Source organism: Chrysemys picta, chromosome 12, assembly GCF_011386835.1.
Source record: "Chrysemys picta bellii isolate R12L10 chromosome 12, ASM1138683v2, whole genome shotgun sequence".
NCBI lineage: Eukaryota > Metazoa > Chordata > Testudines > Emydidae > Chrysemys > Chrysemys picta.
Window position 1 is genome coordinate 54,618,090 of NC_088802.1, and position 26,054 is coordinate 54,644,143.

At 59.2% G+C, this 26,054-nt stretch overlaps 1 protein-coding gene across 1 annotated transcript in view; it reads left to right on the forward strand.

The window, feature by feature from the left end:
* The first annotated feature begins 5,034 nt into the window (after positions 1-5,034).
* TTYH2 (tweety family member 2) overlaps positions 5,035-26,054 on the forward strand; it is a 42,468-nt gene continuing 21,448 nt past the window's right edge. The window contains exons 1-2 of the mRNA XM_065563720.1: positions 5,035-5,228; positions 23,598-23,770. Of these exons, the coding sequence (XP_065419792.1) occupies positions 5,094-5,228; positions 23,598-23,770 (308 nt within the window). The 5' untranslated portion in view covers positions 5,035-5,093. The remainder of the gene's footprint in view (positions 5,229-23,597; positions 23,771-26,054) is intronic.

Here is a 26,054-nt window from a genome sequence, read left to right on the forward strand (position 1 = left end):
ATGTTTCCTTCCATGTGGCCTAGAAACAGCTTTCACCCCCACAGCAGAGAGCTACCCCCTCCAGCTATTAGTGTTCAGCACAGGAAGTTAACCCCCACACACACTTCTGTCTTCCTTAGTCTGCTAGTGAGTGTGTGAGACTGCGTGGGAACTACCAGCCCTTGCTCTTATGAAACGGGGGGTGCCTCGGACAGGCAACCCTGCACACATTCCTCCCTCCCCATCTGCAAAGCACCATCAGTCTTATTCTCCGATTTCAAAAGCTAAACACTGCTCTTCTGGAGCTGGGCCTGTCGGTCCTACCGGGCCTGGGACCACACTGCTGATGCAAGTCTGCCCGCCTTCCACTTTTTAAACAGCAGGGCCGTGAGGAAACACTAGCAAAAGGAAGCTTCTCTATGTTTCAGGCCGGGTCCTGGGTTTAGTACATAAGTTATCGGTGTAGTTACCAGGCCGAATTCTACTGGGGTGCAAGTCGAGCCAGCCCGAGAGTGCAGGGGATCTGCAACGTGCTTTGGCCGATGATTCTGTGCAAGTGGCTCTTATGCTAATGCAGTGCCTGTGGAAAATTGTAGCTCCCCCGGCTTTTGCTAAGCAGTTGGGTCTCTGCCTGCCCTTGCTGCTGTATGGTGGCAAAAGATGGGCCGAGGGTAGCGTTCGCACCGGAAAAGCCCTTTTCTCGGCTTAATTTGTACGGTAATGTCTGGTCTAAGTTTAGGAGCAGGATGTCAAGGAGTCAGGCCATTTCTGTGATTAGCTCTCACACCCTGACCTGCCCCACGGCATTAGTCATAGGTGTTAAAAACCATCTCTATGCACTCAGATAAAAATCGCTTCCCCTGATGTCTGGGCTCTCAACCCTTGGGCTGCTAGAACATGACTAGATCTCTGAGGCAGACCAGATGAGTCCCTCCTTACCATAATAGATGAGCATCTCACAACCTTTACAGTCTTTATCCTCCCAACTGCCCTGGGTGGCAGAGCTATTATCACTTTCACAGATGGGGAAACTGAGGCACAGAGGGGCTAAGTGATTCACATAAGGAGCCTATGGCAGAGCAGGGTCTCGCATCCTAGGCTACTGCCCTAACCACTGGACCATCCTTCCTCCCAAGTCTCCACTGGCTCTAGACTCTTCCATCACAGCCACGGCCTGAGTTTCAAGGGAAAGAACAAAAGACAATTTATTTAGATAAAACCTTCCAAACCTCCTTTGTCCATGAGAACGAAGCAAACTCTGGCCTAAGCCTACTCCTGGTTTCCTGCGTGCCCTTCCTGCCCTTTGTTTCCTGCAGAATCTGCAACACTTTTACTTTTTTGGTTTTGTTTTTTTTTAAATGCGGTTTCTCGCTCTCTCCTTTTGGAGGTGTCCCCAGCGCCCGGGCAGGCCCTGCTAGCCCATTAATGGGCCTCTATCTGCCCCAGCCACTGCAAAGGTGCCTGTTGCAATCCTCCATCCCGCTCACCTCTGCAAGATGTTAACGCCAAGGTCTCATTGTGGTGACTTCACTGTAGTGTGACCAGATGTCCGATATTAGGGGCTTTGTCTTGTATAGGCAACCTGTTACCCTTCTTCCCCCCCCCCACATCCTGATTTTTCACCCTTGCAGCCTGGTCATCCTACTTCACTGCCACGGAAGGGCACAAACGCTCAGCGAGAGTCCGAAGTCTTTGGGGAAACACCTCATCTCACCTCTTCTTCCTGCAAAAATAGGCTCTTGCCTTAGTCCCCTCCTGCCTCCCTACACAGGATTTCTTTGCCCACGGACCCTTAGCAACTCTCTGTCTTTGCTAGTCTCTCATCTCCTGTGGGGCCTGGGGCTCTTTGTTTAAAAAAAAATAAAATAAGTAGTTCAATGACTCTATTAGCCGGAAGAAAGACACTTGTTCCGTTCTCTGCTGTCATGTTTGTGTATCTCAGCAGGGAGCGCTCCAGTGGAGTCAGTCGGCGCTTAATGGGATCTGCACCTTTAGATCCGAACGCTTTGTATTGAAAAGCACCATGACTCCTGCCCCTTCCTCTGCATGGCTTTTGTCAACTTAAGCCTAGAAGAGCCCGTTGTGATCTCTAGTCTGAGCTCTGCATGCAGGCCGGAGAATGTCACCCAGTGGTTCCTGCATCAACCCATGCCCTCTAGCGGAGCCCCTTCTGCGGGTATCTCTGGGCAAGCGGCTGGCAGATAATTAATTGCTGTTGGTTAATTTCCACCATACCGTTCAGCACTGCATGAAATACAAACATCAGCAACAGCACTGAGACCATTTCAGGTGCAATTACCTTAGCTACCCCCACCTCATTGTCGCACAGGGGCAAGGGCGGCGGGTATCGTAACTAAACCTCCCCTACCCCGGGCTGTGGTTCTGCCCCGTGGACCCACCCTCACTCCCCTGAAGCCAGCTGGAACTCCGGTTGGGGCTTGGGGTGGCTGGGGAGGGCTGGCTAGGGGCAGGGGAGCTGGGGCTCCTCCAGGCACAGGAGGGGGCTCACTCTAGCTATGGGGGGGCTTGGGCAGAAGGGGCAGGGCCAGGGGCCTAGCCTCCCCTACAGAGGGTTCACCCACCGTCCATGTACAGGGGTCAATATTCCGAATGAGAAAGAGGGAAGACAAGCCAGAGGAAGGATGAGAAAAAACTTACATGTGTGTTCATTCAAACATTGCTCCTGCTGGTAGAAGCAAGGTCCAATGCTGCGCACTGCAGCCGGGGGGCAGAGGGCTAGGAAGGGTGTGATGTTCCCCTCTGGTGTTATCTGGACCGGTGATCTGCTAGGCCACTCCAATCCTCGACTCTGGGAGCCAGCCTTACCCTGCTGTGCTGTGAGAACCCCCACTCCTGGGCTGTTCACGCACAGCCTCTGGCATGTGAGCTGCACTTTGGATTGTGCAACTGAATGACACTAGCCAATATCTCCCAGACACAACCCTAGGAACCTCCGTCTGGCAGTGTCCAGTTATGCCCGCTGGATGCCGCAAGCTTATATAAGTTTGTCAATTTAACAAAGAAATTGATATGTACCAGGCTTGTTATCCCAAGGGCAGCCTCTGACATACTTCAAATCAAACGCACTGCTTCAGGTAGAAAAAACACACACATTTATTAACTATAAAGATAGATTTGAAGTGATTATAAGTAAAGGATAACAAGTCAGATCTGGTCAAATGAAATAAAAGCAAAACACATTCTAAGCTGAGCTGAACACTTTCAATGTCCTTACAAACTTAGATGCTTCTCACCGCAGGCTCGCTGGTTACTTTGCAGCCAGGCTCTTGCCTTTGATCAGCGCTTCAGTCGCTTGGTGGTGATGTCTGTAGATGTAGGTGGAAGAGAGAGAGCATGGCAAACGTCTCTTCCTTTTATCACGCCCTTTTTTCCCTCTTGGCTTTGTCCCCCCGCTCCCCCTTCAGCGTCAGGTGAGCATTACCTCATCGCAGTCCCAAACTGCCCAAAGGAAGGGGGTGACTCCCTCGAGGGTCTAACAGATTCTTTTGTTGCTGCCTAAGCCAGTGTCCATTGTTCCTGTGAGGCTGGGCTGGGTTTGTCCTATCCATGCCCTGATGAGGTGTGAACTGCCCCTCTGCTCTTGGAGAGTTTTTGCCTGGGCTTGCGTTAAGCCATGAGGATACATTTTCAGCCTCATATATCATTATAACATCACTGTAACAGCAATGCTCAGTGCATTATGAGCCTCCCGAAGACACCTGACGTGACAAACTTTGCATTGGATACCACACCATCATTTTATAAAGATGAATGTGGGGGTGTAGGGTGTCCCCCCAAGGTACAGAGCGTCAAAAAGGGACCTTAGAGGGAAAAGGGGCAGGCTCTGAGCTCCGTTTGCTTGCTTCAGAAACTGTTTGGAAGCAGCCAGCACACTTGGCATCAGGAAAACTAGAGTTCAGTCCATTTGGGGGCAGAGAGGGGGTGTCACTTCTCAGCCCAGGAGTGATGGAAGCCGGGACACTGGTAGTGCTGTGTGGCCGTACTGTGCCCTTCCGAGTGTTTTCCTGACAGGCATGAAGGGAGCCTCTCCGCAGGCCTGTGGGGTGAGTATCAGTCTCCCTCTTTTACAAACGGGGAGGTGCTGGAGCCCCAGAGAAGGGAAACAATTCGCCTAAGGTCATGAAGCAAGTCAGTGGGAGAATCCAGAGAGGAACCCAGGAGTCCGGAGCCCCAGGCCTGTGCTCTAGCTACTGATCCTGCCCCCCCGGGGGTTGCATTTTTGCAGTGTTGCCCAAATTGTTGGTGGGAGCGGTGGGGATTGAATCGGGCTCTGAGTACAGCAGCAGGGCCTGCTCTCAGCTCCGATTTGAATGCCTAATTATTATCCAGCATTAGCTGAGTAGGATTCTAGCTCGTTTTCCCTGAGCGCTGCGCACAAGGATCCCCCCCACCCCAGCCCTTTATAGCTCCCATTTTAAAACCAGGCCATGTCCCTCCCCGGCAGCTTTCCCCATGGCTCTAACGTTCTTCGGGGAAAACTCTGCGCCGGCCTGGCTTGCAAATGTAGGCTCCAGTCTTTGGAAGGGCTGTGCCCCTATATAGCCCGCAGGTAGCGGGCAGAGGGGGGAGGGCGGTGCCCCTACAGAACCCGCAGGGAGCAGACGGAGGAGGGAGGGCGGTGCCCCTAGACAGCCCACAGATAGCGGGCAGCGGAGGGAGGGCGGTGCCCCATAGAGCCCATAGGAAGTGGGCGGCGGAGCGGTGGGCACTGCCCCATAGGGCCCGCAGCAGGTAGTGGGCAGCGGAGGGAGGGCGGTGCCCCTATAGAGCCCGCAGGTAGCGGGTGGTGGAGGGGGTGGTGCCCCATAGAGCCCGCAGGGAGGGTTGTGCCCCGTGGGGCACGTGGGGAGCGGAGGGTGGAGGGAGGGCGGTGCCCCTGTGGAGCCTGCAGGCTGGGGGGGGGGGGCAATGCCCCTATAGCTGTTGCCGAGGAAAGGGCAGGGCCCCTATGGACCCAGCAGGTTTTGGGGGGAGGGAGGGGGGCTGGCTGCGCGGTCCCGCGGGGGGCGTGGCTTGGCGGGTGCGCGCGGGTGGGCGGGGCCTGGCCGGGCGCTGGAGCCGAGCGGGGCGCGCGGAGGAGCCGGTCCGGAGCCATGGCCCTGCTGGCCGCGCGCGCCGACTACCTGGCGCCCTGGTGGGCCGCCTGGCTGCACCGCTTCCCGCACGTCAACCTGCGGCTGCAGCCCGTGCCCAGCGCCTTCCGCCCGCAGCAGCCCGACTACCAGCAGGTGGGTCCGCGCCCGGCAGCCCCCGGGCACCCGCCCCCCTTTCCCTCCCTGGCAGCCCCCGGTCCCCCTCCGCCCCGTGCACCCGCCCCCCTTCCCCCGGCAGCCCCCAGACCCTCCCCGTGGCAGCCCCCGGGCACCCGCCCCCCTTTCCCTCCCCGGCAGCCCCCGGTCCCCCTTCCCCCCCGTGCACCCAGCCCCCCTTCCCCCGGCAGCCCCCAGACCCTCCCCGCGGCAGCCCCCGGGCACCCGCCCCCCTTTCCCTCCCTGGCAGCCCCCGGGCCCCCTCCGCCCCGTGCACCCAGCCCCCCCTCCCCGCGGCAGCCCCCAGACCCTCCCCGCGGCAGCCCCCGGGCCCCCTCCGCCCCGTGCACCCAGCCCCCCTTCCCCCGGCAGCCCCCGGTCCCCCTCCGCCCCGTGCACCCAGCCCCCCTTCCCCCGGCAGCCCCCAGACCCTCCCCGCGGCAGCCCCCGGGCACCCGCCCCCCTTTCCCTCCCTGGCAGCCCCCGGTCCCCCTCCGCCCCGTGCACCCAGCCCCCCTCCCCCCGGCAGCCCCCGGGCACCCGGCCCCCCTTCCCCTCGTGCACCCGGCCTCCCCCTTCCCCCGGCAGCCCCCAGACCCTCCCCGCGGCAGCCCCCGGGCACCCGGCCTCCCTGACAGCCCCCGGTCCCCCTTCCCCCCCGTGCACCCAGCCCCCCTTCCCCCGGCAGCCCCCAGACCCTCCCCGCGGCGGCACCCGGCCCCCCTTCCCTCCCCGGGCACCCGGCCCCCCTTCCCCCGGCAGCCCCCAGACCCTCCCCGCGGCAGCCCCCGGGCACCCGCCCCCCTTTCCCTCCGTGCATCTAGCCCCCCCCTTCCCCCGGCAGCCCCCAGACCCTCCCCGCGGCAGCCCCCGTGCACCAGGCCCCCCCTTTCCTCCGTGCACCTAGCCCGCCTCCCCCCGGCAGCTCCCAGACTCTCCCTCCCGGCAGCCCTGGTGCACCCAGCCCCCCTCCCCCCAGTAGCCCCCGTGCACCCAGCTCCCCTTCTCCCTGGACTTTCCTCCCCGGCAGCCCCCGTGCACCTGACCCCCCCCCGTCTCCCCCTCCCAGGCACCTGCGCCCCAGCTTTATGCGCTGCCCTCTCAGCCCTTGCTCCCTCAGTCTCTTTCTCCCCCACCCCCTTAGTGCCTCCCCCAGACCCCCTGCATTGCAAGCCCCAGTGCAGTCAATTCCCACCTGCCATCTCAGGGCCATTCCTCCTGTGTAACCCCCCCCCCCCCCCCTCTGCACACTGCGAACCTGGGGGGCAGCTCCGGGGTCACCCTCGTGTGCTGCCAACTTCCCCGGGGCAGCGCCCGCATGTGCGGATTCCCTGGCGCGCTAACCCCGTGCCCAGGGCAGTCTGCATGCGCCCTACCCTGCGGGCTCGGCCGCTCCTCAGCCACCCCCTTGCCAACCCATGGCAGCTTCCGCCCCCAGTAGGGGAGCAACCAGAAAACTGGTACCCAGAGCTCCCCGTTCCTGCCCTAGCAGGGCAGTAGCTGGCCCCTTCTCATTACCCCCCACTCCCCCGACCTGCAGCCTGGGTACCGCCAATAAGAACCTGAATAAAATTAATGCATCCCAGGCCTTCCCCCAAATCCGGCCTCTGCCCCCAGCCTGGCCGTGGCTCTGAACCTTCCCAACCCAGCCGGGCTTTGCCTGTGGGGCTGTGTGGAGGGGGGGATGGGGAATCGCCTTTGGAAAGTTTCAGTCTGGCTACAAAATGGATTTGCTGGGAATCAGAGGGAGCTCTGGGTAGGGGAGGTGGAATCCATCCCTGTTTCCCATGGGAAAATTTCTAATTTCCAGGTACCTTTTTCCTCCACACTCATGCTGCATGTGGACCTTTTGTTTGCTCTATTAAAAAAAAAGGGGGGGGGGGGAAGCAGATATTTATCTCCTGGGGGGTGTCCTGCTGGGGAAGAACCTGTAGGGTAAGCAGAGAATACAGATTTCTAGGCCACGGATGGCGCCCCCTCCCCGAGTCCTACAGATTATGTTGTCACCTGAAATGGTATTTACAAAGGTAACGGCTCTTGCCTGCTAACCACGCTTTCCTGTGTGCAAGAATCAGAGATTTACTCGGTTGTGTTAATGTTGGAACCTGTTCTGTTCGTTTCCGCTGTGTCTCTGAGTGCGGCGGCTGCAGGGAGCCGCTAGCCAGGGCCAGCGTTGTAGGAGTAGTGCGCACATTAAAGGTTTGGCCAAACTTAGTTATTGAGAGAAAAAAATCTGCAAAATGTTTCTTAAAATGCAAAGTTCTTCTCTTCCCAGCGAAACATCCCCTTGCAGGGTTTGCAACCCAGGCCTTGCCCCAGGCTGGGAAGAAAAGCAGAAATGGCAACTGTCTAGTCAGTCTTTCTGCTGTGAATGAAGGGGGAGGGAAGCAAACAAAGGGGCGTTAAATCACTGCTTCTCTTCTGCTCGCCATGGGCCTCTAAAGCATTGGATTCCATTAGTGCCACCCAGAAACCAGGGCTCTCTTGTGCTAGCAGGGCCTTTGTCGCACTCCTCTGAACACACCCCACAAGAGGGGAGTTGCCACTCTTTTTAATGTTAGGTTTTGGATGGAACAAGTTTTGGGGCCAGTGGGAAGCTGCCCAGGTGTTCTCCTGCCCTTTGGTGTTTTCAGACCGTTTGTAGGTGCAAGGAGTGATCGGCTGGAGTAGCCGTCTGCCTCCCTGGACGTGCCCCTAGCCACGGTTAGGAGATGTGCAGTGCAAGGGCTACTTGAGTTCATCTTCTGGAGCCCCCTTCAAGTGGCTCTCAGGGCAGCTACTGTACTGTACACCCCCTTTCCCCTGCCCCCCCCCCCCCCGCAATACTCTTCCAGTGCGGCAAGGCGCGTGGGGGGCTTCTGTCCTGTCAAAGCAAAGCAGAGGATGCAGCCGGTGACCGAGGGATGCTGGAAAGCGGGGGACGTGGGCAATGGCGCAGCTCTTCTTCCAGCCATCGGTCCTGCTACTAGCTCCGTCCCTCTGACTGACCCTTTCGCACCCTCCCACTGCCAGTCCTACCTGTCCCTCCTCTAAAAAAAGAACAGGAGGACTTGTGGCACCTTAGAGACTAACAAATTTATTAGAGCATAAGCTTTCGTGGACTACAGCCCACTTCTTCGGATATATATATGCATCCGAAGAAGTGGGCTGTAGTCCACGAAAGCTTATGCTCTAATAAATTTGTTAGTCTCTAAGGTGCCACAAGTCCTCCTGTTCTTCTTTTTGCGGATACAGACTAACACGGCTGCTACTCTGTCCCTCCTCTGTGCGTCGCTAGCCCTCCTGGCCCTGCACTGCCAGCCCTGTCCTTGTGAGTGTGCTACAGAGAGCGTCTTGGCTTTTGTGCTTTGTTGGCAGGGGACAGCTCAGTCACCTCCGGGAGAGAACCCCAGGTTGAAACCCAATGGCGCTGACTCCCAGAGTCTCCGAAGGCCTTCAGACAGCGCCATGTTGTTTGTTGGGGGCTGGGCCCTTGGATGAAACGTTAAAAGTTACTGCATTGTCATTATCCCCCTTCCTATGACGCTGTTGTACTCTTTGCTGGTTGACTGCCACCCTCCACCCCAGAGGTGGCTGCATTTCAGGGGTGCCGCCTCGGCATAATTCCCAAAGTACTTTGAGTTGCAAGTCATTATAGAAACGCAAAAAATTATACACAGTCGATGATTGACAGCGAGTGGCCAAAGGTTTCCAATTACCCTGGAAAACCTGCTGATTCCAACCCGTGCTAATTGAATGCAGGGCTTTAAGCACAAGCCTGTGGGGTTAGATGCGTCCTTTTCTTACTACCTGTCTGGGAGATGAAGGCAGCTAGCTCCACACACAGCTTGAATGGCGGCTGTTGGCAAAATGGGGAGTGGCATGGCTGGTGGGGGGAGGGAAAGGGGGGGACTAATTGAGAACATTGTTTTTGAATTTGCACCTGAAACCCAAGGATCTCAGCTTTGAGCTCGAGCAGTGACTCTCGCGCTGGGACCCCGTCTGGCCGTTGCGCAATACGGGAAGGCCAGGCGGGTCGGTACGTCAGAATTGGAGCACGAGAACCAGGATGCGACTGGTCCACTTCACCGGCCTGGCTGGGCGAAATGCAGGGAGCAGGTCCCTCTGCGAGGAAAAGCCACTTCGAGTTCTTCCCCCCCTCCTTTGTTGATTTCGCCTGCTGGGTTGCTCACAAACACCTGCAAAGATGGCTCTTTTTGAGCAACCTGGGTAGCCTGGCGTGTCCCTTCAAGCACTGTTGGGCTGTGTGGAGGGCAAATGCCCGGCCGTTGGTGCTGGTGAAGTGCTGGGAAGTTCCCCGTGCTCTCCTAGTGCCCACCCTGGCTTGGTTTGTGGCTCTGAGTGTCTGTTTAACAAAAGGTACAAGGTAATTTGGAGCCTGACTGGTGCATTGGGGTGGGGGTCCTGCCTCCCATGAGCTTCTCCACCAGGGAAAAGTGGTGCGGCGTGAGGAAGCTAATGGGGGCTGGTAAGCAGCTAGAGGTCGCTGGCAGCACAGTGCACGGCTCTGAGTAGCTACCAGGTGGGCGGTGGGGTGCCTGTGACTGGAATCGCTTGTTCTGATCGGTGCTGGACAGGCCCCGGGGGGCTGGGTGTGGGCTGCTGCTGATGGAGGGGGGTGCTGGCGGTGCTAGGCCTGCAGGGCTATAACCAGAAGGTGACCGATGCGGATGAGGTGCTGGTCAGCTGGAGCGTGGACCCGGGCGAGAGCTAACTCCTCCCTCCCGGTGCGTGTGGCTCCGTCCCTGACGCGGTGGGTGGGCCCCAGTTCTCCTTCCTGGGATACAGGCCTGCTCAGGATGTGCCACGTGGACATGGGACTTGGCTGCCGGCTTCGGGACCTGGCCCTGCAGCGTTGGAGCGGCTCTGGGTGATCAGAGCACAGGGGCTCTGAGATCCGTTGGGAGCCCAGGGCCGCCCTTAGGAGAGTGTCCCGGGGTCTGTGGACACTGAATGTAGCACTGTGCGGGAAGCCGAGGTAAGCTCGGGAGGGACTAGCCCACCGAGCCAGGTAGAGCCCGCCTCGGCGTTACCAGCTTCTCTGCCAGAGCAGCCGTCCTGTTCTCCCCCTCGCGCTGTGCGCCAGCCCCCTCGCTGGGGCTTAGTTCCTGTCTGCAGGGCCCCGCCTGCTCCCACTCCGGCCTGCAGCAGGGCCCGTTCCAGCCAGGAGGAGTTGTAGCACCACCAAAATGGAGCTCTGCCCCCCGCCCCAAGCGCCGGTCTGTTGCCTGTGGACACCAGTCCCCATGAGTTAGGGGCCTGTCCCGCTGTCCTCTGCTAAAAACACACCGCTCGCACCCCTATTCGGTGCGCTCCTCCCCAGGGGTGGCCGCACTTCCCTGGTGCTGCCTGCATATAGTCTGCAAAGCACTCATGGCTGAAAGACACCATACAGACGTGTACGGCTATGACTTTTCTTCTTTAATCCTCCCCACCATGAACCCACCGCTCCCCAGGAGGAGCGCCCCTCCCGGCTCCATTCGGCACCCCACAGCCCTTTCGGAGGGGCTACTCAATGGGGTAGAGTCGGCTGCAGTGTATTCAGAACTGCAAAGCGCACCAGCCCTTGCTTTGCTCTGAATCCCGTGCGGTTCTCTCCAGGGAGCGCTGTGGAGGCTGCCCGTTATCTGCCATCGATAATTTGGGGGGAGCGGTTCCTGCTTGGTCTCGTGCCATCGGGAACCGGTGGTGCACTCGATTCCAGCTGCCTCGATAAGATCGTATCTGCTCACTAATAAGCATGGCTGTGCCAAACCAGGCCGGGCAGGAAGGAAACCTTCAAACAATACAGCTGCGCACAGGAAGCCCTTTGCAGCCCTCTCACCTTCCGTGCAAAGGTGTCGGGCGGGTTTTCTGCTGCTCGGAGCCCAGCGGCTGCTGCTGAGTGAGTGCACGGTGCTGCTCGTGGGGAGGAGGGGGGGTGCTGGGGATGTAGGTCGTGGATGACATTTTCATAGCACCTTACAGGCAGTGTGCAGAAATGCGGCCACCTCTGGGGTAGCGTGCGGCGGGGCGGGGGGGGAATGGAAGCCAGCCATAGTGGGGATGAGCCAGTATGCAGCGCTGTTACCTGGGTGGGAGGGGAAGTCCTGCAGGGTTGTGGCAAGGTCTCCATTGAAAGGAGCACAGCTCGTCCGCCTGGCTGGGTTTGGCCCTGTGGCTGCCGGGAATCGAGGGCTTGGCGCTGGGACTGGGTCTCAGGCTGAGTACGCTGGCAGTGGCAGCACTGTCCACTCGCGTCAGGCAGAAGCTGCTGCGGGCACACGACACCGGTGCTCTTGGGGGGACTTTCGCAGACGCCCCGAGGATCTGGTTTCTCTTCTACACAGCCTCTTCGAACACAGGCGTAAAGACGGGAGTTTGCCAGCTCCAGTCTGAGCCTGGCTCTCTGTGCCCAGGGAGATGTGTGCGGGGCCGGGGGCAGACTGGTCCTGTGGTGTCCAGGGAGATGTGTGCGGGGCCGGGGGCAGACTGGTCCTGTGGTGTCCAGGGAGATGTGTGCGGGGCCGGGGGCAGACCGGTCCTGTGGTGCCCAGGGAGATGTGTGCGGGGCCGGGAGCAGACTGGTCCTGTGGTGCACAGGGAGATGTGTGCGGGGCTGGGGGCAGACCGGTCCTGTGGTGTCCAGGGAGATGTGTATGGGGCCGGGGACAGACCGGTCCTGTGGTGCACAGGGAGATGTGTGCGGGGCCGGGGGCAGACCGGTCCTGTGGTGTCCAGGGAGATGTGTATGGGGCCGGGGGCAGACTGGTCCTGTGGTGTCCAGGGAGATGTGTGCGGGGCCGGGGGCAGACCGGTCCTGTGGTGCCCAGGGAGATGTGTGCGGGGCCGGGGGCAGACTGGTCCTGTGGTGCCCAGGGAGATGTGTGCGGGGCCGGGGGCAGACTGGTCCTGTGGTGCACAGGGAGATGTGTATGGGGCCGGGGGCAGACCGGTCCTGTGGTGCACAGGGAGATGTGTATGGGGCCGGGGGCAGACTGGTCCTGTGGTGCACAGGGAGATGTGTATGGGGCCGGGGGCAGACTGGTCCTGTGGTGCACAGGGAGATGTGTATGGGGCCGGGGGCAGACTGGTCCTGTGGTGTCCAGGGAGATGTGTGCGGGGCCGGGGGCAGACTGGTCCTGTGGTGCACAGGGAGATGTGTATGGGGCCGGGGGCAGACCGGTCCTGTGGTGCCCAGGGAGATGTATATGGGGCTGGGGGCAGACCGGTCCTGTGGTGTCCAGGGAGATGTGTATGGGGCCGGGGGGCAGACCGGTCCTGTGATGCCCAGGGAGATGTGTATGGGGTGGGGGCAGACTGGTCATGTGGTGCCCAGGGATATGTGTATGGGGCCGGGGGCAGACTGGTCCTGTGGTGCCCGGGGAGATGTGTATGGGGCCGGGGGCAGACCGGTTCCGTGGTGCCCAGGCACAGCGAGGCTTGCCTTTCTCCTGGAGGGGTGTGAGGATTGGCTTGGACCTGTGCCACGCTTTGGTGCCGACGCAGTACTGCGTGGTGTGACGGCGCGCCTTTCGCATGGGCACGGGCGTGGTTTAACCGACGATCGTAGCTGGAGGTCTAAGTCCTAACCCCCGATGTGCCAGGTTTCTGTCTCACTCCCTTTGGACATTGTGTGCCGGGGGGGCCTGGGTACCAGTCCAGCTGGGAAAGCCCAGGGCTCCAGGGAAGAACGACCAGTCTCTGCTCTACAACAGAACCGCCGCTTCTTTGCTGGATGACCCCGATGCCCTGTTTATCAGCCCCACCTCCCCCCAGAGGAGCGTGTGCAGCGGGAGGGAGAGGACGTGGCGGGAACAACTTTCTTGTGCAACCCCAGCGTCCCGCAGCTCTGCTCTGAGCTACTGGCTGGGCCCAGGCCGCACTGGCTGCCCCTTGCACCACGAGGGAGGGGATCTGCGGAGGCCAATCTCCCAGCGAGCACTTGCTCGCCCGGCAGCCCCCGGGGGCGTCCGCTGCTGCTTGTGTCACTTCCTGTGCCAACCAGGCTGCTGGGTCCACGTCCCCTGGGAGCTGCAGGGAAAGTGTTTGAAAACTCTTCCCCCTGGGTGGGTGGGGGGCACTGGCTTAGCCTGGGGGAGGGCTGCGGAAACCAGGGCAGCGGCTCAGGTGATTGGAACATCGCTGCTCTGTTCAGAGCGGCTCTCTCGAGCCAGGTCCTCGCAGGAAAAGTTTCTGCATAACGCACAATCCCAGGGCTGCAGTGGATTGATTGGGCTGCGGCCCCCACACACCTGCTCTTCCAGCCCCGGGTCGCCCCCACAGCTCTGCGGATGCCCCTCAAATCCTGACCCCCCAGTCCCCTGCTCTTCCAGCCCTGGGCTCTTTTTCCTGACCGGGGTCCCCAGAGGTGAAAGCACCGGGTACAAGGCGGGGCCCTCGCTTCACCCTCTCTCTAATAGAGACTTCAGCACAGTTCAAGGGTCTAGCCTCACGGAGAGATCCCAGCCCCAGCCCCTGGACTCTGCCCCAGTGCTCGCTGAAAGCTCTGTTTTAACGGAGGGACGGACCTGGGCCTCACTCTCCCTCTGGTCAGCGAGTGTGTTGCAAGTTCCAGTCTGGGTGCAGGATTCCCACTGCAAAGAACTGACCAAGGACGTCCCCAGAACAAGCCGGGTCCCTGTACTCTGTCACCTCGGGTTAATCATTGTCCCTGCCTCCAAATGACACCTTTTCACACCCTTCCCGCTGGGATCCGGCTCAGTCCGCTCAGCGGCTTTGAGCTGCTCCAAGCTCCTCTCCTGCCTGTGACTTTGTCGGCTGCCTCTCCCCTTTCCGGCCCGCTGGTGCAGCTTTGCTTTCACGCTTTGTAGGGTTGGGTTGGTCCTAAGCAGCAGTGGCATCGCTCTTCCCCCACCTCTAATGCATCTCCTGCCATGGCACCGGCTCCACCGAGCCCAGGGCCGGTGCTGGTCTAACCCATTCTAAGAGCCTCTCACCAGCCACTCGCAGTGCTGTGTAACGGCCAGAGCCACCCGCAAAGCAAGTCCAAAACGACATGCTGCCTCGGCCGGTCCGCGTGCCGATCATCCCAGGACTTGGGAGCTGGGTCCGTAGCATGGGGCTTTCGATGAGCTGAGAGCCCCTGGTCCTTGCCATTTCTGGGCTGGTGCCAGCTCCTCCCTTGATGCAAAACAGCAATGCAATAGCAGGTGGGGAGCCGACGGGACAAACGGGGCTTTATTGAAACCGGAGGGGGTGGGGGCGTCCCCCCTTCAGAGAGCCGCTATCGGGAAGCGAGATGGAGGAGCGGAAATTCGGGCTGATGGAAGCTGCCCGCTCGGTACCAGACTGGCTGTCGCTGTGTGAGAGCCAGGTGATCAGAGCTGCTTTCCCCTTCTCCTTGTCACTGGGCTCACTCTGTTCCTCGCTAGCTGCCCCGGAGCAGTGCAGAGCTGCGGCTGCTCCCTGCCTCTAGGAGCAGGTGAACGGCTGACAAAGGTTGGAATAAAAATATGCAGTGACAAGTGCACCAAAAAAAAAAGGCAGGACGTGGGCCTGCCTCTGGCTGGGGAAGGGAGTGGGAGAAGATCCCTGCTGGAGGGGGTCAGCATCAGGAGTTAACCTGAGTCGCTGTCATCAGCCAGTCACGCTCTGAGGTTTCCCGACCCGGGAAGGGAGGCGTTAAATATAGGGGAACTGGGAGCTAAAGGAAGGTGGCGTCTGCCTGGGCCGTTGTGTGTCAGGACTTGTATTGCACCAGTGTAATGCCTTAGGGGGGCTGCAGTGTGCAGGGTGAGAGAGTCCCTGCCCCAGTGAGCTCGCAGACCCGACAGAGCAGGGCAGGGAGTTGCCCACGGTTGTGCCAAGCCAGGGGTAGAACCCGCGGTTTCTGAGGCCCCGTCCAGTGCCGTACCCATGGGACCGTCCTGCGATGAGCTCCCCTCTATGCCTCCCTGGGAGAGGGTCACGCCCTGCAGGGTGATTGCTGCCTGCCTCTGTGGCAGGGGCCGTGCGGTGCTGCTGAGGAAGGCCTTGCCCGGGCCCGGCTGAGGACACGAAACTTCCAGGGATGCCCGCTGTGCGTCACAAGGACGGCCCACCTAGCCCAGTGTCCTGTCTTCCGACAGTGGCTGGAGCCAGGTGCTTCAGAGGGAACGAACAGAACAGGGCAATCGTTGAGCAATCCAGCCCCAGCTTCTGTCAGTCAGAGGCTTCGGGACGCTGAGCATGGCCTGGTGTCCCTGACCAACTTGGCTAATAGCCATTGATGGACCTATCCTCCAGGAACGGGTCTAATTCTTTGTTGAGCCCAGTTATACCTGTGGCCTTCACGGCATCCCCTGGCAATGAGTTCCGCAGGTTGGTTGAGCGTTCGGTGAAGCTGTACATTCTGCGGTGTGGATTGCATGCCATGCGCTCCTCTCCCTTTTCTTCGATAGGTTCTGGTCACTGGGGCAGTGCCAAGTCCTTGCCCGGTGGAGGGCAGGGAGCCTGTGTTGATAACATGCCAGGAGCCTGGGGCCTGCCCCGATTGGCCCTGCGTGGGAATGAATCTCAGCTGCCCACATCTGGACCATGGAGGTTTGACCCTGGCAGACATAGCATGCAACCCTCAATCCGCTGCTCCGCTCAAGCTGGAGCGCTGCATGCTGGGACCTGTCGTCTCTCTGTGACCCACCCCCTGGTAAAGATGGCCCCGATCAGTGGGGGCCTGTGCTTGAATCACCATGTTGAGGCCCTCACGTAAGCTGGAATGTCTGTGATGGCTGTCGTGGGCCAGCCCATCTATAGGGGAATTACAGCTCTGGAAATGGAGAGCCCTGGGCGGGGAGGCGCTGGCACTGTTCGTTAGGACTGCAGGAGTAATTGCCCGTTACGGAGAGAAATGATTCCTGCTGGTGCATTCTCCCTTTCCGCTCAGGCGGAGAACTCCTTAACAAAGAGCCCTGCAGCGTGGCTTTCCCCAGCAGCCTCCTCCCGCGCTCTGGCCTGCATTAGCTGGAGTAATCGAAGCCAGCCTCTTAGATTCGATCGGGCTTGGCAGGCAAGCGGGGCCGCTAACGACCCTGGAGCCCTCGGTGCTGGGAAATGGCTGGGCAGGCGGGGGGGGGGGGTGCAGTAGCAGGGTCTGCAACTTGTTAGCGTGTGTTTAGTTCCCACAGCACTGCGGGGAGGGGCGGGGGGAGAACCGCAGGGAGGGGGGGCCCATGTGGCTGACACCGGAAGGTTCAGCTCCATGGAACCCCGGCCCATCTGGGCTTGGAAGCTCAATCCACGATTCTCCCCCAGGACTCGTTTCAGGCTGCAGTTGAATGATAGTTTAAAGAGAGATGAGGCGGCTGTGGTAACCTCTCTCGTATCCTGGGACCAGCACGGCTGCCCCGAGGCCACACACTGCACTGGGGGATGTTTTGGGCCCTTTCTCCTTTCAGCCACATAACGACAGTTTCATGAAAGGCTCCAGGGCTGCGGAGCCCCCTGGAACTGGCGCCATGTTGTGGTTCCGGGAAACACGGCGGTGGAATACGCGCGACGCGCTGACGATGCTCTGGCTCTGTATCTCCTCCCTGGCTGGCCCCACGCTGGGTGGGAGGTGAGAGCTCCGCAGGACCAAAAATCTGGGGTGGGAAGTCCCTGGTGGAAAGGGACAGCAAGAGTCACACCCTAACGCACCCCCTGCCGGGCGGGGAACGGACTGGCCCTGCTTCATGGGTGGGGAAACTGAGGCAGAGCTGCGCAGAGTCAGTGTTGGGTCTGGGGCTGTGCGTCTCTTCCCCTCGATCCAGGAGGGGGTTCGCTGTGTGACCAGCCATTTACACTGGAACCGTTGCAAATGTGAGCCACCGTTAGTGTAAAGATTGTTGTGTGGATCTCTCTCTCTCTCTCACACTCACACACACACACACACACACACACACACAGTCTCTCTCTGTCATGGGGGAAGATGGATGAGTGGCGCTGGGTCTACATCCCTTTCACTAGAAACCCATTCTTGCCCTGTCCAGCCCTGTAATGAACGAGGCCTCTATTGTTAATGTGTCATGTGCTCCCTGAATTATGGGACCACTTTGCCCTTCTTCGAATTCAGTGACCCGCTCCCTGCTTTATGGCTTCAACAGCCTGCACAGAGGGGCCTGAGACGCCACTTAATCAAAATGTGGAATACTGAAAAGGTCACGGCAGGCCACTGTGCTTCAGGGGGATGATACAAGCCATTAAGATGTCAATCGATCTCTTTAATGGCAACCTGTAACTAGCCAGGAAGCAGCCCCACGCTCTAACCGACTTGTAGCACGAACGAGAGGCAATTCAACCAGATACGCCCTCCTCTCCAGGCATCCTTCGGGAAGTCTGGAGCCCGATTCTTGGAGCACTCTAGCTGGTGGATTGCATGCTGTCTGTGGCAGGGACTGCGCCACTGTCTGTCTTGCAGGGTGATTAGCGTGCTGGAGGCGCTTAATATGTGCTTGCTGTTTTGGAGAATCCTTAGCACCTGGTGAAAGGAGACACCCCTTCAAGTGGGGACAGTCCCGCCTTGGGTCACGCGGGGGGGGCAGGAAGGCGGGGGAGCGGGAGCCAGTGGATGTGCTCTTGCCTCCTAGTTACTGTGTGTTTCCCTGCTGTCTGGTCTGTCCCAGACAGGCTGCTCCTCCACTAACCCCCCCCCTGCCCTGACAAATGTTGCTCTAGAACCAGCCCCAACCATCTGCGAGCAGAACCTCGATTTTGTGAGCCCCACGCTTACAGGTGCCCATCTCTCCCAATCGTTTCTCCTGACCAGGACTGGGGTGGGGAATCCCATAACAGCGACATTGGTGGAGAACAGGGCGTCGTCCCTTCGCGTTCCGTGCGCTGGCCGTGGCTTCGCCGTGGTCGCCGGGCAGGAGAGCAGCGACGCAGCGCGCCGGCTGGAACTCGGGGATGTTCTGTTTTGTGACTGTCAATTTTTTTTATGAACTTCTCAATCCCCCGTTAGTTTGTAAAAGAGGGGTTCTGCCGTACGTGACCCAGTAAGAATGCCTCATGCGGGATGGGCCGGGAATGGGTCCTGCTGGCCTCCATCTAGAAGATAGGTCTTGGTTAGGTCCCGTGACGGTGACCTGCCCTCTGGATTTGGTAAATTTGCTGGACGGGAAGCTAGCAGATGCACTGGCTGGGGGCAGTTATGCTCGTGGTATTGTCTGGTCACGTGTCAGCTTTCACTTGCGTCAACTCTGGCTCTCATCGGATTCACTCTTTTCCTGCTGTTGCTTGTGGTATTAATGCAGCCACTAATGGAGAGGAGCAGGGGGAGTCCGGGGGGAGGAACAAGCAACAGGAACAGCTGAGCCGGAGAGCCTGGGACAGGAGATGCAGGTGGCGTTGCTCTGGGATGGGGGAGATCCCATGCATCTGGCGCTGCCTTCCCCAATGTCGAATGGGGGGTGAGGGTCATCGGCTCGTGCGTCTCACTCGATGTCTAATGGAGACCGCTGAGGGCAGAGATTGGTCGGAGGCTCTTGTGCCTTCAACGTGGCAGGCCTTAGATCAGAACCAGACCCCCTGAACTGGCAGCTCGCAAACCAGGGGAGCCAGAGGCTCCATGTGTGAAACAGGCGCGCCTTGCCAAGCACATCCTGCGCCGGCTGAAGACGGAACGATGTGCCGAGCCCATCGCAGCAGCCCGGGCTGCAGGGGGTGTGTAGGGAGCGGGGGCTGTGGCTGCAGGGGGGTGAGATACGTTGCATGCAGGAACTGAGCAGTGTGCCGTGCTCGGTACTGTCTTCCTCGCTCTTGGGCGGAGATGCCTGCGGGGAGGGCCCAGGCGGGCGATTTGAGCAAGTGCCCAAGAGCAGTTCAGCTGCCTTGCTGCCTGCCAGGTGGATAAATATCTGTAAGGGAAGGTGACCTCCCGGGGGGGGTCCCATGTCTTGGGGCCTGGCTCAGGAGGAGATGCTCCTGACTCTGGAGTGGGGGCCATGGTGCTGGCTCTTGGGGTAGCCGGGCAGGGAAGATAACCGGTGTCTGGGGTTCATGTGTTTGCCTGCTGCCTCTCATGCTGGCTGCGGCGTCCCCTTGTAACGGGGTGACCGGTAAATCGCCCGCCAGGTGTGAGTAGGCACCTTGGGGCGCATTCCTGGCTTTGTGCCTGGGCTCTTCAGTGTCTGTGTCTGGCCGCACTTTTCCACCTCCCCGGCCCTGGCTTGGGAGCAGTTATTCTTGACTCCATGGTGAGCACCTGGAAACAGAGCCAGGCGACTGGAGGGAAAGGCCAGTTGTCACTGTTTGCGTGACGTGCTCGGGACGGCAGTTCGGCTGCCGTGCTCAGCTGGGCCACCAGCTGGTCTGGGACGCGGGGAGCAAGACTTCGGCATGTGGCACATCCGCTGAGCAAGGGAAAGCTGCTTCCTGGGCAGCCAGCGCTTGCGTAGCATGGAGCTTCAGCGCAAGGCGTAGCCGTTTAGGGTGTGTCTGCACTGCAGACAGGGCGGTTCTGAACTCGGGTTCAAATAGCAGCACAGACACCACAATGGCTTTTAGCTCCAGGTAGCCGCTCCAGCTCCACCTCCAGCTGCCTTACAGGTTTGAACTCAAGCTGCTAACCTGAGTCGAGAGCACCCTTTGTTTTCCCAAGTTACTCCTGTTTTTCCTGCGCCACTGCACATCCGCAGAATGTATGTCCCCCGCAGATGTCTTTGCTTCCCTGCAGAAAAATGACTTTCTGACAGGGAAGCCCCAGGAGTGGTCATGCGACCCTCCCCAGCCGTATGTTTCAGGTGCCCAGAGCAGCCAGCAGAGAGGTATATCACTGTGGGGCAGGGGGTGAGACTGGAGACGACTCAGCTGGTGGCTCCTACCCTGTGCCAGGCTCAGCTGCTAGTCCCAGCTAGACTAGGGAGGACAGAACTTCCTTGTTCCCTGCACAGCATCGGGGGCTGGGTCAGACCCACCCCCAGATTTCTCCCCCAGTTGCGGGAATCTCTGCAAACACCCCACCCCACATACACACACACTGCTTCCTGCACCCATCGCACCTCAGCTGCAGGGGGAGGGATCCCTGTACAGGGAACTGCTCCTCCATCCGCCCAACCCCCGTGCATCCAGACCCCCTCATGCCCAGTCCCTCCCACTGAGCCTCACCCCCCAATGAGCCCCACTCCCCCTGCACCTGGACCACTCTGACGTGCCCCAACCACCTTCACCTGGACCCCCTGCAGAGTCCCATTACTGTTGCACCCAGAACCCCCAACAAGCCCCTGTGCATCCAGATCCCCCCCGCACCTGGCTGCCCGCACCCAGATTGCCCCACACAGAACTGTCTCGCCCCACACTAAGCCCCTCCACACCTGGATCCTGCCTTGCTGAGCCTGCCTGCCCACACCTGGCATGGAGGGGCAGGGCTCTGGGTGTTTCTGGGGCAGGCCCGGTCCTTGAGCTGTGTCAGGGTTGGGTGCAGATTCACTGCAGAGTCCGTGTCCTGGGGGGGAGCCGCAGAGTGATCTCCCACCTCTGTGCAACCAGTGGCCTGTGCTCCCCAATGCCAGGCTGGAGCCTCCACATTGATTTGACAAATAAAACTTGTAGAATTTTAAAATATTGTGCACAGAATTTTTAATATTTTGGCACAGAATTCCCTCAGAAGTATGCAGTGTAACTGTACCTGTACCCTGTGAGACGAGACCGGGAGAAGTTGACAGGAAAGGAAAGGACAAGTTAAAAATTACTTAGACAAGGCCTGATGAAACCCATCCTAGAATACTTAAGGCGCTGACTGAGGAGATCTCTGAGCCATTAGCGATTATCTTCGCAAACTCCTGGAAGATGGGAGAGATTCCAGAGGACTTTAAGAAGGCAAATAGTGCCAATCTATAAGAAGGGGGATAAAGAAACTCCCGGGGAATTAGACAGGCCAGCTTAACTTCAGTACCTGGAAAGATAATGGAGCAAATAATCAAGCAATCAATTTGCAAACACCTAGAAGAGAATAAGGTGATAAGTAGCAGCACGGATTTGTCAAGAACAAATCATGTCAAACCAACTGGATAGCTTTCTTTGCCAGGGTAGCAAGTTTTGTGACTAGAGGGGTAGTGTAGAGGTGGTATATCTTGACTTAAGTAAGGCTTTGGGTACTGTCTTGCATGATCTTCTCATAAACAAACTAGGGAAATACAGTCTAGACGGAGCTACTATAAGGTGGGTGCAAAACTAGTTGGAAAATCGTTCCCAGAGAGTAATCATCAGTGGTTCACAGTCAAGCCGGAAGGGCATATCAAGGGGTCCTGCAGGGATCAGTTCTGGGTCCGGTTCTGTTCAATATTTTCATCAATGATTTAGATACTGGCATAGAGCAAACACTTATAAAGTTTGTGGATGATACCAAGCTGGGCAGGGTTGCAAGTGCTTTGGAGGACAGGATTAAAATTCAAAATGATCTGGACAAACTGGAGAAATGGTCTGAAGTAAATAGGATGAAATTCAATCAGGACAAATGCATTTAGGAAGGAACAATCAGTTGCACACATACAAATGGGAAATGACTGCCTAGGAAGGAGTACTGCGGAAAGGGATCTGGGGGTCAGAGTGGATCACAAGCTAAATATGAGTCAACAGTGTAACGCTGTTGCAGAAAAAGCGAACATCATTCTGGGATGTATTAGCAGAAGTGTTGTAGGCCAGACACGAGAAGTAATTCTTCCGCTCTACTCTGCGCTGATTAGGCCTCAGCTGGACTATTGTGTCCAGTTCTGGGCGCCACATTTCAGGAAAGATGTGGACAAATTGGTGAAAGTCCAGAGAAGAGCAACAAAAACGATCGAAGGTCTAGAAAACATGAGCTGTGAGGGAAGATTGAAAAACTTGGGTTTGTTTAGTCTGGAGAAGAGAAGACTGAGAGGGGACATAACAGTTTTCAAGTACATAAAAGGTTGTTACAAGGAGGAGGGAGAAAAATTGTTCCTGTTAACCTCTGAGGAGAGGAAAGAAGCAATGGGCTTAAATTGCAGCAAGGTTGGACATTAGGAAAAACGTCTGTCAGGGTGGATAAGCACTGGAATAAATTGCCTAGGGAGGTGGTGGAATCTCCAGCATTGGAGATCTTTAAGAGCAGGTTGGACAAACACCTGTCAGGGATGGGCTAGACAGTATTTGGTCCTGCCATGAGTGCAGGGGGCTGAACTAGCCGACCTCTCGAGGTCCCTCCCAGCCCTGTGATGCTGTTACCGTTTGAATGCTGGCGGAGGGTAAATGCGTGCTGGGTGCCAGTTGGCAGGGCTGCGTGTTTGTGCCCGGGGGAGGAGTGCACCCACAGAAATCTCCCTGAGGCTTCAGAGCTGGCTGGGATGAGGCAGCACCAGGACGCTCGTGAACTATGCACCAAGTGAATTCCCCGAGGAAAAGAGCCCGATGCCCAGCACACACCAACTAAGGGACAGGCATGTTTGCTGACCGCTAGCAAATGCTTTAAATACAGCCGAGGCGGAGGCATGGCTGGCTCAGTGCAGTGGGATTAGGGGCCTTTCCCGTCTAGGCTACTCGGCTGGGTCTGGCCCAGTTGGCAGGGACGGAGAGCTGCTCCCATCTGTCTGCCACGCTCGGTGCAGCTCCCCTCGGCCGTTCCCTGTCCCATAGGCTCTGATTGGCCGTGGATTGAACCTCACGTCACCCCTGGTCCCGAGGCTGTTCCTTACGGGCCGGGCGAGGTGTGCTAGCAGGGTGAATGGTCTACGGGCAGCTTGCACGACAGCTGCCTGGGCTGGCCTTGCTCCATGGGTGGAGAGGGCTTTGGGCTCCAGCGCTTGCATCACACACGCACACACCCGCTCCCATCTCTCAGCCGGAGTACCCCCTTGGGGAGGGCAAGCGCCCATCATCGGCCAGGATCACTGAGTCTCGAGGTGCCCACTGGCTGGGGGAGGTCTCGCTAAAAGGGCTGGATCGGGCGCTTTCTACAGCATCGTCTCTCCAGCCCAGGACAGAGCTGCGGCCTCTTAGGCTGGGGCAGCTCTGGTCAGAGACCTCCCCACTCTGACCGCTTTGCCGCCGTATGAGGACCTGACTGTGCGCTTGTCTGGGCTGTGTGTGTGAACGGGCCCCTTCTCCAGGCTGGGCACGCCTAGACCAGAAGTGGCTCGCCGTGGGCTGGGAGATGCCTCGTGCTTTGGAGCTCTGGGGCGGGGGCGTTTCATCAAATGCTGCTCTTCGCAGCCGTGGGAGGGGGCTGCGGATTTTCCCAGTGCTGAGTGTGAGCTGGTCACCGCTGGAGCCCAGCGGATGGTGGTGAGCAGCCCCCTGCCGGCATTGGCCCTTTCTAGGGAGCCTGCAAACCAAGGACCTCGGGCGCCTTCGCTTTGCTCTCGCGTCCCGAGCCGTGGTACTGTGCAGCCTGCATGGAGCGTGCACTGACTCTGGCGTCTCTCCCTTGCTTAGTCCCTGCTGTTCCTGGGCCTGGTGGCTGCCGTCTGCCTCGGCCTCAACCTGCTCTTCCTCACCATCTACCTGATCTGCCTGTGCAGCTGCAAACGAGATGAGGAGTCCGAGACCAAGCGGCCCAACTCCTGCTGTGTCACCTGGACGGCTGTGGTGGCTGGCCTCATCTGCTGGTGAGTGTCCCGTGTGACTGCTGCCTTCGGAGCCCAGCTGCCAGGGCTGGGGGAGACCTCGCAGCCGCTGGCCACAGGAAGCATGGCCCAGTGGTAAGGCTGGGACTCCTAGGTTCTATTCCGGGCTCTGCTACTGACTTGCTGTGTGCCCTTGGGTTAGTCCCCCACCTATCGAGGAGGGGCAAACACCACTTCCCGGGGGAATACGGCTGAGGTCCTGGCAGGAAAGGCAGGGGACCAGGCCAAGTGGACAGGCGCCAGGCAGAGGTTCCTGGCCGTTCTCAGCATCGCTCGGTGGGAAGGAATTTCTAGTGGGACACCTGATGAAAAAGAGGCACGTCACTGAGCGCTTCGCGAGCAGTTGATATTCACAACCCGCCCAGGTGCCGGGGTGATGGGCGGAACACAGACTGTCTTGCAGCCGGGGAGGCGGCTGCCCGGAGAGGGGAAGGAGCGTGCCTGTGTGAGCCAGCCCAGCTCCCTTCAGAGCGGGTCTCGGGGCGGCTAGCCCCCAAGCCCGAGTCGCTGGCGGAGGGGGAAGAGGCAGGCGGCTTTTTTTCCCCGTCATCCCTGTTGCGTGCCCAGGATTCTCCTCTTCTCCCCGCTGAGCTGCCTTCCGACCCAGGCTTCGTCTCCCGCCCGGCGCTGGATTTGTGGGCCAGCCGCGCACGTGAATCGCTTTGATTAGATCCAGCTCTCAGAGGCTTAAATACCGATGGCTCCTCTCTGGGCGTAGGCTCCTCGGTCTGGGGCTGAAGGCGGAGGCTGCACCTCCCCTCCCTGCTGTAGCTGGTGGCTCTGGGCCCCGTGTGCATGCGGCCTCCTGGAAGTGCTGGCTAATCCCGGGGGGCAGCGGGGAGTTGGGGTCACTAATCCCAGTCCTGAAGCAGATGGCAGCCTGCAGCCTGACACAGCTGGCAGCCTTTGGTCACAGGAGGTGCAGGGTTAATTACAGATGGAGGCTGGGTCAGTTAGAAATGGGGGGGCAGGGAGTGGGCCCCGGAGGGATCCCAGGCGGCTGGGAGAGGCTCTGCTGTCCTGCTGGGGGTAGTGCCATTCTGGGGTGCTGGCAGAGAACATCCCTGTGACTGGCATGGCCTGGCGCGACTGGCCTCTGCTTGGCACGGCAGGCCTGAGGGGCCAGGAGTGGCACGGCTCTGAGGCCAGGGCAGCAGTGAGTGACGGGGGGGCTCTAGGGGAGTTAGTGGCTCATCCGGTTCTGGGTCCGTGTCTGTATCTAAATCTTCCTGGGGCAGGGAGAGGCCCAGGCGCTCCCGCAGCCGCTGCTCTGCCCTGCATGGCGCCGTCTCAGCTCTGCGGCGCTAACCCGCTGGGCACTTCTGCTCCAATCTGCCGCTTGGCTCTCTTGCGGTGGGCGGGCAGCTGATGCCCGTCTCCTGCTGCCTGGTAGTTGCATGTCCTCACCGGAGGCATTTTTAAGCCCTCCCCCGGTTTCAGAAGCTTGTAAGAAAATTTGCCAGCAGCCCAGGCTGGTCGAGACAAAATCCGGACGGTTCGTCAGCCCGTCCTCGCCCTACCACGCAGGTAGTGTCCTTGGGGCTAGGTCTGCTCTGTTGCTCTCTGCTTTGCGTTGCTGGGATTCCCCTTCTCAGTGCATCCAGGCAGGGCTCCTGCCCCAGGCGGCGGCGTCTCCTGATTGCTTCGGCGTGATCCGCTCCCATGGGAAGGGAAGAAAGAGATGGTTCTTCCCTCCCATTAGACCAGACAGAGCGTTCAGTGTATGGCAATAGACACGCTCTAAAGAGGAAGCAAACGCTGCTGATTAGCTCAGCATGCCCTTCCCGTGACAGCCGGCTCCCCCCACTCCCTGGGCCCATTCCACCACCGCTCCATGTGACTTCCAGGGACAGCTCGGCTCTGATTGCCAGCTGCTTGGAGAGGAATCAGCGTTTCCTCTTCTCCAATGACAAGCAAATGCTGCCCAACTTCCTCACTCCCCTGGGGCTTCCCAAGAGGCTCGCAAGTGCCACGGGCAGCAGCTGTGCCCCACTGAGAGCGCGTCTGGGCTCTGGCGTTGTAGATTAGGGTGAATGCGGTGTTTGTAGCTGGCATCCCCCCCAGTAGCCATGCCAGTGGCCCCATGGCTCTGCGGGTGCTGCACCACCTGCCCTTGCAAAGTTCGGCTCCACCACAGCTGCCGAGCCCATGTGCCCAATCCCCTGCCGTTCTGGTGTCAGGCTACCCCGCAGCTGTGCCACTGGGCCCCAATCCCCTACCATGACCGCGCTGGGCCTCTGCCGAGCACAGAATACCCAGCTGCCCG